The following is a 15029-nucleotide window of genomic DNA, read 5'->3' as shown; positions in this document are numbered from 1 at the left end:
GGCTGTGGTAGACACTGCAGTCATCAGCATCATACGGTGTGTGGAGGACATGTACTGTAGGAGGCATAGCATTGTGCGAGGGCATCACATGGTGTGTGGAAATGTACTGGGGGCATTATACTGTGTTGGCAGCAGTGGGGGCATCCTACTGAGTGTGGGGATCATACTATGTGTGTGTGTGTGGGGGGGGGCATAACATTGTGTGGGGGCAGAGTACTGAGTTCGGCAACAGTGGAGGCATCCTACTGTGTGTGGAGATATAACATTGTGTGGGGGCATCCTACTGTGTCCAGGGTAGAAACTGTTTGGGCATCATATTGCAGGTGGGAGGGGGGGGGGGTGTACTGAGGGAGGCATTATACTGTGTGTTGGCAGCAGTGTGGCATCCTACTGTGGGGGGCTGTACTGGGAAAGTCAACTGTGTGGGGGAAGCGTACTGTGCTCAGCAGCAGTGGGGGCTTCTTACTGTGTATGTGTGGGACTGTGGTAGACATTGGGGGAATCATACTGTGTGTGGAAGGGATGTATTGGGGGAGGCATGACATGGTGTGGGGGCATCATACTGTGTGGGGGGAGTGGCAAAGTGGAGCTCATTAAAGGGGTACCATACTATGTGGAAAACTAATGAGCTTCGTTATGAACAATGTTTCTGCACAGGCACATAGAAAGGACAGTATAATTAAAACTAAAAAAAAAATTTGTGGCACACTGTGCGCCAGAGTACGTGTTCTTCTAATCTTTCAAAGCTGGGAGGTGTGAACAGGTTCTGAACAGTTTTGTTTATGCTGTTAAAAGATGGAAATCTCCACATCTACCACTCACCTGGAGACTAAGGGTACGTGCACACAGTGCAATCTGCGTGGATATGGCCACAAAAACACATTGCAAACCTTATCCCAGCATTTTCTATGGGATTTTGGAAGATCTGTGCACATGATCGGAAATTGTCCTGAAAGGATTTCATGCGCGTTAAAAGAAGCAGCATGTCAAGTCTTTGTGCGGATTTGTCTGCGTTTTTCCTATACAATGCATTGTAAAACCACATGACAAATCCGCATGGCGTAAACGCAAAAAAAAAAAAAAAAACATGGAATTTCCGCAGCGTTTTTTTGCTGCCAAGAGGTGCAGAACCTTGCAGAAATTTCTGCAAGCGATTCCTGATCGTGCGCACATAACCTAAAAAATCTGTTTTGGTCAGGTAAATATGGGTCGAGGGACGCGGTTAGTTTACGCGCCGTCTCATACTGTGAACGTACACCACCACCACAGTGTGAACGCAGTCTTATCTTTTCCCACACAGCCCCCCTCATAACGGAGCCAGGACGTACACCTCACATTTCTGAGGTAAATGCTGCACAGCCAGACCCTAAACCTGCATCCAAGCCGAGCTGTACAGCCAGGACACAGAAAATACCCCATTATTACACCTTTCTGAGCACGGACCCGGGCCCAGCTGTAAAGCAACCACCACTACGCGGAGTAAACATGTTGAGAGTTGTAGTAGAGTGACGGCTGTACAGAAAGCTAAATCATAATCAGAGCCAAGGGACATACCTGCCCTCCAGCCACTCCCTGACAAAAACGCCTTTTACAGCCGTCACTCGAGTGACGACAGCGGGCGGTCTCTTCAGAAGAGACACCACCTCTTCCTCCGCCTGTTTTACTCTACAGCCGCCCCGGTACAACCTTCCTCCAATTATCCCCACCCTCGGCTACTACGAGCGGTGAGACAGAGCCACGTTTTTCCTGTCACACCGGACCCACCTGAGGTAAGAACGCTACATAAATAATTGCCCGCCCGATCCGCAACCGATTCCCGCTCTTTTTGCCCCGCCCTGCTATTGGCTGAGCGCTGGACCCTAAGCGGCCAGGCGGAGTGGGCGTGGCCAGACGGCGGCGACGGTTGAGCGCCTTTTGCCGCCCATTTTAATCACTTCATTTCTTAAAAATTACACTGTTTGGTTGTGAGGGAATAATGGCGGCTGAGGGGGTCGTCGTCGTCGTCGTCGATCTTGTAGCCAAAATCTCTGGAAAAATAGATCAGTTTGTTACTGGCCTGGCCTATCAGAATCACTGTTGTCAAACTACAGCTACCATAATGCCCTGCGGCCGCAAGACAGGGCTTTTTGTTGGCTGATCACCATAGTTGGGCCAGTGTGTGCAGGCTCTGTGTAGAAACTGAAATGTGTGGATTCTATTAGGTAAAAGCTTTGTGAAATCTTCATAGAGTGATATATTCGGATGGAGCTCGTACACACAAGCACTTTTGCAAGTTAGGCTGTGTGCCCACGATGCGTTTTTTAAGCGGCAAAAACGCTGCAGAAACGCTTAAAAAACGCTTGGTAGAAGGTCTGCCATGTTCCCCAATGATAATCCTCATGTGCTGTGCACATGCTGCGGAAATTTCCGCTGCTGGTTATCATTACGGAAAAAAACGCAGCACTACCAATTATTTTACGGAAGCGCTGCGTTTTTGCTGCCATTGACTAGCATTAGAACGCATGGATTATGTATCACTGTATATGTACATGCGGATTACATGCGTTTCAATGTGCGGATGGTACCCGGGTGTGGAGGACAGGAGACTCTCCTCCGGACCCGGGTACCATAGTACCTGTAAAAAAAGAATAAAATAAATATTATACTTACCTTCTGATGGCCCGCAGTGCGCTTGTCTTCACTTGCCAGCAGCGCGCTGTGGACTGAAGGACCTGCGCTGACATCATAGTCATGTGACGGCAGGTCCTTCAGTGTACCGCGAGCTGCCGGCAAGCCAGGACGGAGCGAAGCAAGACTCCAGGGGGCAATCAGAAGATAAGTATAGATTTATTTTATACCATTCTTTAAGGTCACACTATATAAATCCATGCCGTTTGCATGGATTTATATAGTGTTACCAAGTTGTCAAGCACTTTCCAATTGATGCTAAAATCGCTTGGAAGGCGCTTGTCAACCCACATGCGGAAATGCATGTGAAGAACGCTTCACTTCCGCATGTCCCTGGCAGGAAAAACGCATGTACAATCCGCATGCGTTTTTTCTGCCAGGGAGATGCAGAAACGCTCAGGAAAAAATCCTGAGCATTTCTGCATCGTGGGCACATAGCCTAAGGCTGTGTGCCCACGTAGCGTTTTTCAAGCGTATATGCTGCGGAATTTCCGCAGCGTAAACGCTTGAAAAACGCATGTATATCCGCACCCCATGATCCCCAATGGCATTCCGCAATGTCAATGCCCATGCTGCGGATTTTTCCGCAGCGTATATGCTGCAGTCAAAAATCCGCAGCATGTTCATTAATTTTGCGGAAGCGCAGCGGAATCAATGTGCGGATGGTACCCAAGTCTGGATGAGAGGAGACTCTCATCCAGACCTGGGTACCAAAGAACCTGTAAAAAAAAGAATAAAATAAAGTTTATACTTATCTTCTGATGTTTTCCCTCCGTCGCGCTGTTGTCTGAAGGACCTGCCACGTCATTGAGTCATGTGACCCACCACATGACTCAATGACGTCACCGCAGGTCCTCCACACAACAGCGTGAGCCGCTCAAGACTCCGGACGGGGCAGAGAATGCATCAGAAGGTGAGTATAAAGTTTATTTTTTTATTTTTTACCATTCTGAACAAGTTGTCAAGTACTTTTCCAAGTGATGCTTGGAGAAGTGCTTGATAACCCGCATGCGGAAATGCATGCAAAGACGCCTCACAAACGCTTCTACCTGGCGGGAAAACCGCATGTAATATCCGCATGCGATTTTCCCGCCAGGGAGAAGCGTAAAAAATATGCTTCAGGTCCGCAACGTGGGCACATAGCCTTAGGCTATGTGCCCACGATGCAGAAATGCTGCATATTTTTTACGCTTCTCCCTGGCAGGAAAAATGCATGCGGATTTTACATGCGTTTTTCCCGTCAGGTAGAAGCGTTTGTCAAGCGTCTTTGCATGCATTTCTGCATGCGGGTTATCAAGCGCTTTTCCAAGCAATTTTAGCATCACTTGGAAAGTGCTTGACAACTTGGTCACACTATATAAATCCATGCAACCGGCGTGGATTTATATAGTGTCACCAAGTAATAGTTAAAAAAGAATAAGAATGGTGAAAAATAAAGATTATACTTACCTTCCGATGGCCCCCGGTCTCCTTCTCCGCTCCTTCAGGTCTCCCCGGTGTCTCACGGTGGTGTGAAGGACCTGCGATGATGTCATTGAGTCATGTGACAGGTCATGCAACCGCCGACGTCAGCGGTCGCGTGACCTGTCACATGACTCAATGACGTCATGTCAGGTCCTCACACCACCGCGAGTCGCCCAACACACCGCACGCATCGCTGAGGAGGCCGGGGGACATCGGAAGGTAAGTATAATCTTTATTTTTTATTTTAAATTCTTTTTTTTTACAGTTTCTATGGTACCCAGGTCTGGATGAGAGTTTCCTCTTCTCCAGGCCTGGGTACCATTCGCACATTGAATCGCTTCATATCCGTGTGCGCACATGTAGTGATGCCGATATGAAGCGTTTCAATGGCGGCAATTACGCTGCGTGTCCGCAAAATGAATGGGCATGCTGCGTATTTTTCCGCAATGATAATCCGCAGCGGAAAGTTCCGCAGCATGTGCACAGCACATGCGGATTATCATTGGGGACCATGGGGCACGTATTACCAAGCGTTTTCGCTGCAGAAATTCCGTGGCAAAAACGCATAGTGGGCACACAGCCTTACTGTTCATTAAAATTATCAGCCGTTCGTGAGATATTTACTTATTTTCTTTACTGCTTTTGACTAACTTGTAAACACGACGCTGAAGCTGGCCGGTGTTAGGAGGTAATAACTCTCCAGCGATCCCGGCCTGCTCTGAAACAGTGCGTACGAGCACAATAAAAAGAGCTTGTAAGCGCTGCACGTGTTCTGTCTAGCAGAGGTGGTCGGTCTCCAAGGCAACAAGCAGTAAACAAAAGAAAAGTTTTAATATCTGAACAACGGCTGTAAATTTTAACAAGCAGTAAATTTCTTGTATTTACAAGCAGTATCCACTTATGGGTAATCAAAAGGTATAAAAAAAAAATGCCTGGAAGAGATGCTTCACGCCACGGCCCTTTTCTGTTTTTGTGCTTTCATTTTTTGCTCCTCTTCTTCCCAGAGCCATAACTTTTTTATTTTACAGTCAACATGGCCATGTGAGGGCTTGTTTTTTGCAGGACGAGTTGTACTTTTGAACGACTCAATTGGTTTTACCATGTTGTGTACTGGAAAACGGGAAAAAAAAATCCAAGTGCGGTGAAATTGCAAAAAAAAGTGCAATTCTACAGTTGTTTTGGGGTTTGTTTGTTTTTTTTTACCATGTTCACTAAGTGTTAAACTGACCTGCTATTATGATTCTCCAGGTCCATTACAAGTTCGTAGATACCAAACATGTATAGGTTATTTTCTATTTAAGTGGTGAAAAACAAAGTTAGTTTAAAAAAATGTTGCCATTTTCCGAGACTCGTAGCGTTTCCATTTTTCGTGATCTGGGGCTGGGTGAGGACTTATTTTTTGCGCCATGCTGATGTTTTTATTGATACCACTTTGGGGTATATACGATGTTTTGATAGTCTGTTATTGCATTTTATTGCAATGCTACGTTGACCAAAAAAACATACCGTATTTTTCAGACTATAAGATGCACTTTTTTCCTCCAAAATTTTGGAGGAAAATGGGGGGTGCCTCTTATAGTCCGAATGTTGGGGGGGGTGTATATATGTGGGTGGAGGAGCGGTAGCGGTGGAGGAGCGGGGCACAGGAGGAAGCAGCGGCCCGCTGCATCCTACGCTGTCCCGCTTCTAAAGAAAATGAATATTCACTACTCCCCACGCCCACAGTCCCGGCGTGGGGAGTAGTGACTTCCGGCAGCAGATGTCTCCTTGTGAGCCGCGCATGGCAGTGACGTCATGCGCGGCTCACATGGAGAGATCAGCGCGGGCAGAGAGGACGCAGCGCTGGAGGAGAGAAGAAAGGTGAGTAGGAGTGTTTATTTTTTTTTTTATGTGCAGCATGATGGGGATTAGGGGGACCATGCATACTAGGATAAGGATGAGGGGGCCATACATAGCATGGTAAGGATGAGGGTCCATACATACCAGGATAGGGATGAGGGGTGCCATGCATACCAGGACAGGGATGAGGGGTGCCATGCATACCAGGACAGGGATGATAGGTGCCATGCATACCAGGATAGGGATTAGGGGTGCCATGCATACCAGGATAGGGATTAGGGGTGCCATGCATACCAGGACAGGGATGAGGGGTGCCATGCATACCAGGACAGGGATGACGGGTGCCATGCATATCAGGATAGGGATGAGGGGTGCCATGCATACAAGGATGGGGATTGCTGTGCCATGCATACCAGGATGGGGATTGCTGTGCCATGCATACCAGGATGGGGATTGCTGTGCCATGCATACCAGGATGGGGATTGCTGTGCCATGCATACCAGGATGGGGATTAGGGGTGCCATGCATACCAGGATAGGGATTAGGGGTGCCATGCATACCAGGACAGGGATGAGGGGTGCCATGCATACCAGGACAGGGATGAGGGGTGCCATGCATACCAGGATAGGAATGAGGGGTGCCATGCATACTAGGATAAGGATGAGGGGTGCCAAGCATACCAGGATGGAGGGATGCCAGGCGTGCCAGGATGGGGACCAATTATAAAAGGATGGGGGGGGGCATATATACCAGGATGGGGGATATTGTCAGAATTGGGGGACATTACCCCTATACCAGTGTCAGCAGAAGACCCCCTCCCCCTTAAAAGTGCATCATGACCACATTTTTTTACTTACATTTTTTTTATTATTTTCCTCCTCTAAAACCTAGGTGCGTCTTATGGTCCTCTGCGTCTTATAGTCCGAAAAATACAGTAATTCTGTTTTGATTTTTTTTCTCATTACGCCGTTTACTGATCGGATTAATTCTTTTTATATATTAATAGATCGGGCGATTCTGAACTCTGCGATACCAAATATGTGTATATTTGAATTTTTTTATTGTTTTATTTTGAATGGGGAAAAAGGGGGGTAATTTGAACTATTATATATTTTTAATATTTTTAAAAGCATTTTTTTTTTTATTTTCACATGCTTCAGTAGTCTCCATGGAAGACTAGAAGCTGCGATCATGTGATCTTCTGTCCTACACACAGCAGGGCCTCAGCCCTGCTGTGTGTAGCAAAAATTTTCACTTGCTATAAGCGCCAACCGCTGGGTGGCCCTCATAGCATCAGGTATAGCAATAGGGGTTCAAGAAAACCACACAGGGAAAATAAGTATTTAAAGCGAGTGTAGTGCTACAAAGGATTAAAACTTAGCATTTATTACAACTGAATAAAAAAGTAATACACAAGTCCAAAGGACCTAAAAACAAGTATAAGCCTGTCTGTGATAGTGAGTGACCCTAACAATCAATAACTCATTATGTCCAGGAATATAACCGTATGTGGTCTACCTGTAACATCACACAGAGAATGGCGGGGAAATGGTAGCGGAGCTCTCAAGACAGTGTCTCAAACGTATCATGTCTCAGGCCACAAGAACCTTAATACATTTACACAATCGATGGTGAGCCTTTAAACACTTATAAATATGTTAATGGAACGACCTCACCGGATAGAATATTGGTTCTTGCTCTCTGGCCTTAGAACAGCTCCATGTGATGGGGCATCCAAAACCTTATTTCAGCCTCCAGCAACTCACAGCACACCGCTCCCAACGCGTTTCATTGCCTCAGCTAATCATCAGGGGAGAAGAGGGTGTCATGCGGTATAGAAGCTGGCATCAAACGCTCAGCTTATCCATTAGACGGCGCTCATAGCATCCCGGCAATGACAACTGTAGGGGTCTCCTGCAGACCCGGGGTTGTCATGCCAAACCATCGGCGACCCACGGTCATGTGACACGTCGTTGATGCGCTTCCATGTTAAATGCAGCTGTCGGAGATTGACAGCAGCATTTAACATATTAACATCCACAAGTGGATCGCGTTTACAACCGCTGCTGATCAGATCCACTGTCATGTGCTGGGAAAGATGCTGGCTCAGCACGGGAGCGCGCATGAAAGAGGGAGACACGCCATGTGACGTACATATACGGCGCATGTCGTGAAGGGGTTAAAACAGGAGAAAAAAAAGTAAATCACCCGTGGTTCCGTCACTAGTCACACTATGCTTTTCCTTTAATAGAGTTTTTGGAAATATTCCACCCATTGAAATGAAACAGAATTTGTAATGCATATTAGGGTGCCTGTATAAAACCTGCCGATTTTAGCAGGACCGACCATCCGATGTGTATAGGTGTGGGACAACAAAGTTAATGTCGGAAGAATGATAGGGCATGTTGGTTTTTTAACATGCCTAGTCCTTTGCTCACGTGGAGATGAGCCACGGTCAGAGGCGTTTGGTATTATTACATGGTTCCTTCAAGACTATTGGAGCGCACCTGTCAGCAGGATTGTGCTCAGTAAACTACATACATTGTCAGGTAGGCGACATTACACTGATTAACATGATACCCTGGTTGATGAAATCCGTCCTGTGGTTCTTGTGTAATCTTTACTTTCAGTGTGGAGATAATGATATGCTCGTGCTTCAGGGCGGCCTGTGGGGGGCGCTCTATCTGGTTCTCTGCTTACATATTCATCTGTATGCTCTTATTACAGGTCACTGTGCCTTTACTGACCTGCCACCTACAGTACAGACCAAAAGTTTGGACACACCTTCTCATTTAAAGATTTTTCTGTATTTTCATGACTTTGAAAATTGTACATTCACACTGAAGGCATCAAAACTATGAATTAACACATGTGGAATTATATACTTAACAAAAAAGTGTGAAACAACTGAAAATATGTCTTATATTCTAGGTTCTTCAAACTAGCCACCTTTTGCTTTGATGACTGCTTTGCACACTCTTGGCATTCTCTTGATGAGCTTCAAGAGGTAGTCACCGGAAATGGTTTTCACTTCACAGGTGTGCCCTGTCAGGCTTAATAAGTGGGATTTCTTGCCTTATAAATGGGGTTGGGACCATCAGTTGTGTTGTGCAGAAGTCAGGTGGATACACAGCTGATAGTCCTACTGAATAGACTGTTAGAATTAGTATTATGGCAAGAAAAAAGCAGCTAAGTAAAGAAAAACGAGTGGCCATCATTACTTTAAGAAATGAAGGTCAGTCAGTGCGAAAAGTTGGGAAAACTTTGAAAGTGTCCCCAAGTGCAGTTGCAAAACCATCAAGCGCTACAAAGAAACTGGCTCACATGAAGACCACCCCAGGAAAGGAAGACCAAGAGTCACCTCTGCTTCTGAGGATAAGTTTATCCGAGTCACCAGCCTCAGAAATCGCAGGTTAACAGGAGCTCAGATTAGAGACCAGGTCAATGCCACACAGAGTTCTAGCAGCAGACACATCTCTACAACAACTGTTAAGAGGAGACTTTGTGCAGCAGGCCTTCATGGTAAAATAGCTGCTAGGAAACCACTGCTAAGGACTGGCAACAAGCAGAAGAGAAAAGTTTGGGCTAAAGAACACAATTAATGGATATTAGACCAGTGGAAATCTGTGCTTTGGTCTGATGAGTCCAAATTTGAGATCTCTGGTTCCAACCACCGTGTCTTTGTGCGACGCAGAAAAGGTGAACGGATGGTCTCTACATGCCTGGTTCCCACCGTGAAGCATGGAGGAGGAGGTGTGATGGTGTGGGGGTGCTTTGCTGGTGACACTGCTGGGGATTTATTCAAAATTGAAGGCATACTGAACCAGCATGGCTACCACAGCATCTTGCAGCGGCATGCTATTCCATCTGGTTTGCGTTTAGTTGGACCATCATTTATTTTTCAACAGGACAATGACCCCAAACACACCTCCAGGCTCTGTAAGGGCTAGTTGGCCAAGAAGGAGAGTGATGGGGTGCTACGCCAGATGACCTGGCCTCCACAGTCACCAGATCTGAACCCAATCGAGATGGTTTGGGGTGAGTGGGACCGCAGAGTGAAGGCAAAAGGGCCAACAAGTGCTAAGCATCTCTGGGAACTCCTTCAAGATTGTTAGAAGACCATTTCCGGTGACTACCTCTTGAAGCTCATCAAGAGAATGCCAAGAGTGTGCAAAGCAGTCATCAAAGCAAAAGGTGGCTAGTTTGAAGAACCTAGAATATAAGACATATTTTCAGTTGTTTCACACTTTTTTGTTAAGTATATAATTCCACATGTGTTAATTCATAGTTTTGATGCCTTCAGTGTGAATGTACAATTTTCAAAGTCATGAAAATACAGAAAAATCTTTAAATGAGAAGGTGTGTCCAAACTTTTGGTCTGTACTGTATTTTACATAATGCATCTAGTAGTATGGGGCTAGGGAAAATAGGAGGCAGGTCAGTGAAGGCACAGTGAGCTGCCATAAAAGCAAACAGATGAATATGTAAGCAGAGCACCAGATAGAGCGCCCTCCACAGACTGCCCCGAAGCAAAAGCATATCATTATCTCAAAACTGAAAGTAAAGGATACACAAGAACCACAGGACGGATTTCATCAACAAAGGTATCATTTTAATCAGTGTAATGTTGCCCACCTGACAGTGTATGTAGTTTACTGAGCACTCCTGCTGACAGGTGCGCTTTAAAGGGGTTGTCCACTACTATTAATAATTGGCCAGTCTATTTTTATGTTGAAAAGAAGTATCTTTGTAAATACCTTGCTTTGCAGTTACTGCCTGTGAGCGGAACTATCGCTGGCCGCTCACAGGCATCACGTGACCCCCGGCTGCAGCTGACTCTGACTTCCACTGATGTCACGTCAAGTTCCGGCTGCAGCCGGGGGTGACTTACTTCTGCGTTCCACGGTGGATGCCAGGCTGTAGGTGGGGTTACCCCGCGCGTCACACCAAGCATCCACCGCGCACTCTCACTCTCCTCATTCATTGGGGAAGCTCGCGGTGGATGCTGGGTGTGACGCACAGGGTAACCCCACCCACAAGCCAGCAGCCACCGCAGGGAGCGCGTCACTGATGTCACGCCTCACTTGACGTGACATCAGCGGGGGGGGGGGCACTTGATACCTGTGAGCGGCCAAGGATAGCTCCACTCACAGGCAGTAACTGCAAAACAAGGTATTTGCAAAGATACTTATTTTCAACATAAAAATAGAATGGCGAAATATTAACAGTCGTGAACAACCCCTTTAAGCTTCTCTTGGAAGAGCGTCCTGAGCTGGTAGCCCCAACCTATCACATCCATATGCTCTAACACAGGGAATATGAAAAGGTGTCGTCCAGGTGGCAAAATATTTGTTGTAGCGTAGTACTACTAAAATATAGAAAGGGTGACATATGATATTTGTTTTTTCACCAGGTATTTCCAAAATGGAAAAATTCAAAAAAATGACAGATGAGGAGCTTATCAGCACCCTGAGGAAATATGGCCTGCAATATGGACCTATTCTTGGTAGGTAATACTCCTGTATTAATGTCTTATTGATTTATTCTCCATGAAAATTGAAGATATGAGAACGATTACCGCCTTAGGCTAGGTTCACATTTCTACGGGCTGCAGACATATGCGCTAAAAACGTATATCAACATTTTGCCATCTGTTGATCTAATTAAACCTAGCCAAAAGATTATTTTTTTGTTTTTCTCACTACGTATTGCCTGTTTTAGTCTTTAGTGTCTGCTATGAACGCCTGAATACAGTTTTTAGCAATTCGGGTGTATACGTCCATCAGAGATGTTTATTTTGGCTTACACAAGAGAGAATTATTTAGGCTAATAAGATCCAGTAAAAAAAAATGTACTGTAATATAGGCGATATTTAACCCCTTTACGACCTCGTCAGTAATAGTACGTAGCTGCGCCCTGGGCCTTATGGACCAGCTACGTACTATTACACGAGCGGCGATTGCGACCACACACAAGCGGTGCGGGGCAATCGCCACCGGGTGTCAGCAGATTGTTACAGCTGACACCCGGTGCTATGTGCCAGGAGCGGTCCCGCACCACTCCCGGCACATTAATCCCCGCAATTGCGGAGGAAAGCGCGATAATCACCTCCTCCCCCGACATCCCGTGGTATCTGAGTCAGATCCTGGGTGTTGTCATGATGACCCAATGTCTTCATGACAACATCCGGGTCACCAGGAGGCAGGAAGTTACTTTGATCATGCGCAGTGCATAACCAAAGTAACTTCTCCCTGTGCAGCTGTGACAGCCTGTATAGCACAGGGATAGTGCTGCATTCCTGTGCTATACAGACGATCTGAAAGCTAAAAGTGAAAGTCCCATAGTGGGACATAGTGTAAAAGTTAAAAAAGAATCAGAAAGTAAAAAAAAAAATTGTAAAAATATTAAAAAAAAAAAAGAAAAAATAATCCCCCAAAACTAAAAATATAATGTACCCATCAATAAATATTATTATGAAAAAAAACAGCAACAAAATAATAAAAGTACACATATTTGGTGTCACTGCGTCCGGAACGACCTTACCTATAAAACTGTCCCACTAGTTAACCCCTTTAGTGAACACGGTAAAAAATAAAAATAAAAAACGATGCTTTATCATCATACCGCCAAACAAAAAATGGAATAAAACGCGATAAAAAAACTAATCTAAATAAAAATGGTACCGCTGAAAACGTCATCTTGTCCCGCAAAAAAACAAGCCACCATACAGCTCCATCAGCCGAAAAAGAAAAAAGTTATAACTCTCAGAATAAAGAGATGCAAAAACAATTCTTTTTTCTATAAAATAGTTTTTATTGTGTAAAAGCGCCAAAACATAAAAAAACGATATAAATGTGGTACCGCTGTAAACGCACTGACCCGAAGAATAAAGCTGCCTTATCAATTTCACCACACGCGCAACGGCATAAAAAAAAAACAATTCCTCAATTGTTGGTTTTTGTTTATTCTGCCTCCCAAAAATCGGAATAGAAAGCGATCAAAAAATGTCATGTGTCTGAAAATGTTACCAATAAAAACGTCAACTTGTCCCGCAAAAAATAAGCTGTCACATGACTCTGTCGGCCGAAATATGGAAAAATTATAGCTCTCAAAATATGACGATGCAAAAACTAGTCTTTGCAAAAAAATGCGTCTTTTAGTGTGTGACAGCTGTCAATCATAAAAACCCAATATGAATCTGGTATCGCTGTAATCGCACCGACCCGAAGAATAAAGTCGTCTAATTACTTATGCCGCATAAGAAACGGCGTTAAAAATAAACTCTAGGGTTAGGGTTGGTGTTAGGGTTAGGGTTGGGCTAGGGTTGGGGTTAGGATTTTTTTCAAAAGTAAAAAAAAAAAAAATGATGATATGGCGACTAGTGTTGAGCACAAGTGCTCGCTACTTGAGTTTGCATCGGGTGCTTGGGTATGCACCGAGTATCGCGGGTGCTCGAGTCTCCACCCCATATGCTTTGCGGCCAAAAAAAAACTCACGGGGATTGCCTGCCATGCACGAGCAATCCCCGCATGTTTTTTTTTGGGTGTCTAATAACCGTGAAACATGCGGGGCGGGGACTCGAGCATGTCACTTGAGCACCCGCGATACATGGTGCATACCTGAGTACCCGATGCAAACTCAAATAGCGATCACTTGAGCCAAGACTAATGACAACTTATTCAATACGATGACTTAATGTTATCAATTTCTGTGTCGTACCTCTGGGTTCAAAATGTTCACTTATACCCCTTGATAAAATCCTTGAGGGGTGTAGTTTCCAAAATGGGGTCACTTGTGGGGGGTTTCCACTATTTAGGCACATCAGGGGCTCTCCAAACGCAACATGGCGTCCTCTCTCAATTCCAGCCCATTTTCACGGCTCCATGTTATAAACTTCTGTGAAGCACTTGGGGGTTCAGGGTGCTCACCAAACATCTACATAAGTTCCCTGAGGGGTCTAGTTTCCAAAATGGTGTCACTTGTGGGGGGTTTCCACTGTTTAGGCACATCAGGGGCTCGCCAAACGCAACATGGCGTCCGCTAATTATTCAAGCACATTTTACAATCAAAAAGTCAAATGGCGCTCCTTCCCTTTCAAACCCTGCCGTGCGCCCAAACAGTGGTTTTCTCCCACATATGGGGTATCGGCTTACTCAGGTGAAATGGCACAATAAATGGTATGGCGCAATTTCTCCTGTTACCCTTATGAAAAAAATGCAACATTGGGGGCTGAAAAACATTTTTGTGGGAAAAATGTGAAAATGTTATTTTTACGGCTCAATGTTATAAACTTTTGTGAAACACTTGGAGGTTCAGGGTGCTCACCACACATCTACATAAGTTCCCTGAGGGGTCTAGTTTCCAAAATGGTGTCACTTGTGGGGGGTTTCCTCTGTTTAGGAACATCAGGGGCTCCCCAAACGCAACATGGCGTCCGTTAATTATTCAAGCAAATTTTACAATCAAAAAGTCAAATGGCGCTCCTTCCCTTCCGAGCCCTGCCGTGTGCCCAAACAGTGTTTTTTCCCCACATATGGGGTATCTGCGTGCTCAGGGGAAATTGCGCAACAAATTTTGGGGTCCATTTTTTCCTGTTACTCCTGGGTCTAAAGTAACATTTTTGTAAAAAAAAGTTAAATGTTCATTTTTTTCTTCCACATTCCAAAAATTCCTGTGAAGCACCTGAAGGGTTAATAAAGTTCTTGAATGTGGTTTTGAGCACCTTGAGGGGTGCAGTTTTTAGAATGGTGTCACTTTTGGGTATTTTATGTCATATAGACCCCTCAAAGTCACTTCAAATGTGATGTGGTCCCTAAAAAAATGGTTTTGTAAATTTTGTTGGAAAAATGAGAAATCGCTGATCAACTTTTAACCCTTATAGCTCCCTAACAAAAAAAAATTTTGCCTCCAAAATTGTGCTGATGTAAAGTAGACATGTGGGAAATGTTATTTATTAACTATTTTGTGTAACATATCTCTGATTTAGGGGCACAAAAATTCAAATTTTGAAAATTGTGAAATTTTCAAAATTTTCTCCAAATTTCCGATTTTTTTTCACA

The 15029-nt window shown here is 44.9% G+C and overlaps 2 protein-coding genes across 7 annotated transcripts in view; one reads left to right on the top strand and one right to left on the bottom strand.

Moving 5' to 3' along the window:
- The window catches only part of LOC141154244 (uncharacterized), a 150535-nt gene extending 148853 nt beyond the window's left edge, over positions 1–1682 (bottom strand). For 2 of the 6 annotated variants that reach the window (XM_073639858.1, XM_073639854.1), the window contains exon 1: positions 1555–1596. The gene's annotated coding sequence lies outside the window, so the exon portion shown is untranslated. Of the gene's footprint in view, positions 1–1554 lie in introns of all 6 variants that reach the window. The other 4 variants (XM_073639853.1, XM_073639852.1, XM_073639855.1 and 1 more) reach the window with 4 other exon arrangements.
- Positions 1612–15029, top strand: part of EMD (emerin) — a 30579-nt gene continuing 17161 nt past the window's right edge. The window contains exons 1-2 of the mRNA XM_073639859.1: positions 1612–1769; positions 11384–11476. Coding sequence (XP_073495960.1) covers positions 11395–11476 — 82 coding nt within the window. The 5' untranslated portion in view covers positions 1612–1769; positions 11384–11394. The remainder of the gene's footprint in view (positions 1770–11383; positions 11477–15029) is intronic.

This window comes from Phyllobates terribilis, unplaced genomic scaffold (assembly GCF_046119375.1).
Source record: "Phyllobates terribilis strain yellow unplaced genomic scaffold, ASM4611937v1 Scaffold_7__3_contigs__length_470593459, whole genome shotgun sequence".
NCBI classification, from domain to species: domain Eukaryota; kingdom Metazoa; phylum Chordata; class Amphibia; order Anura; family Dendrobatidae; genus Phyllobates; species Phyllobates terribilis.
This window is presented reverse-complemented; position numbering and strand designations above follow the sequence as displayed.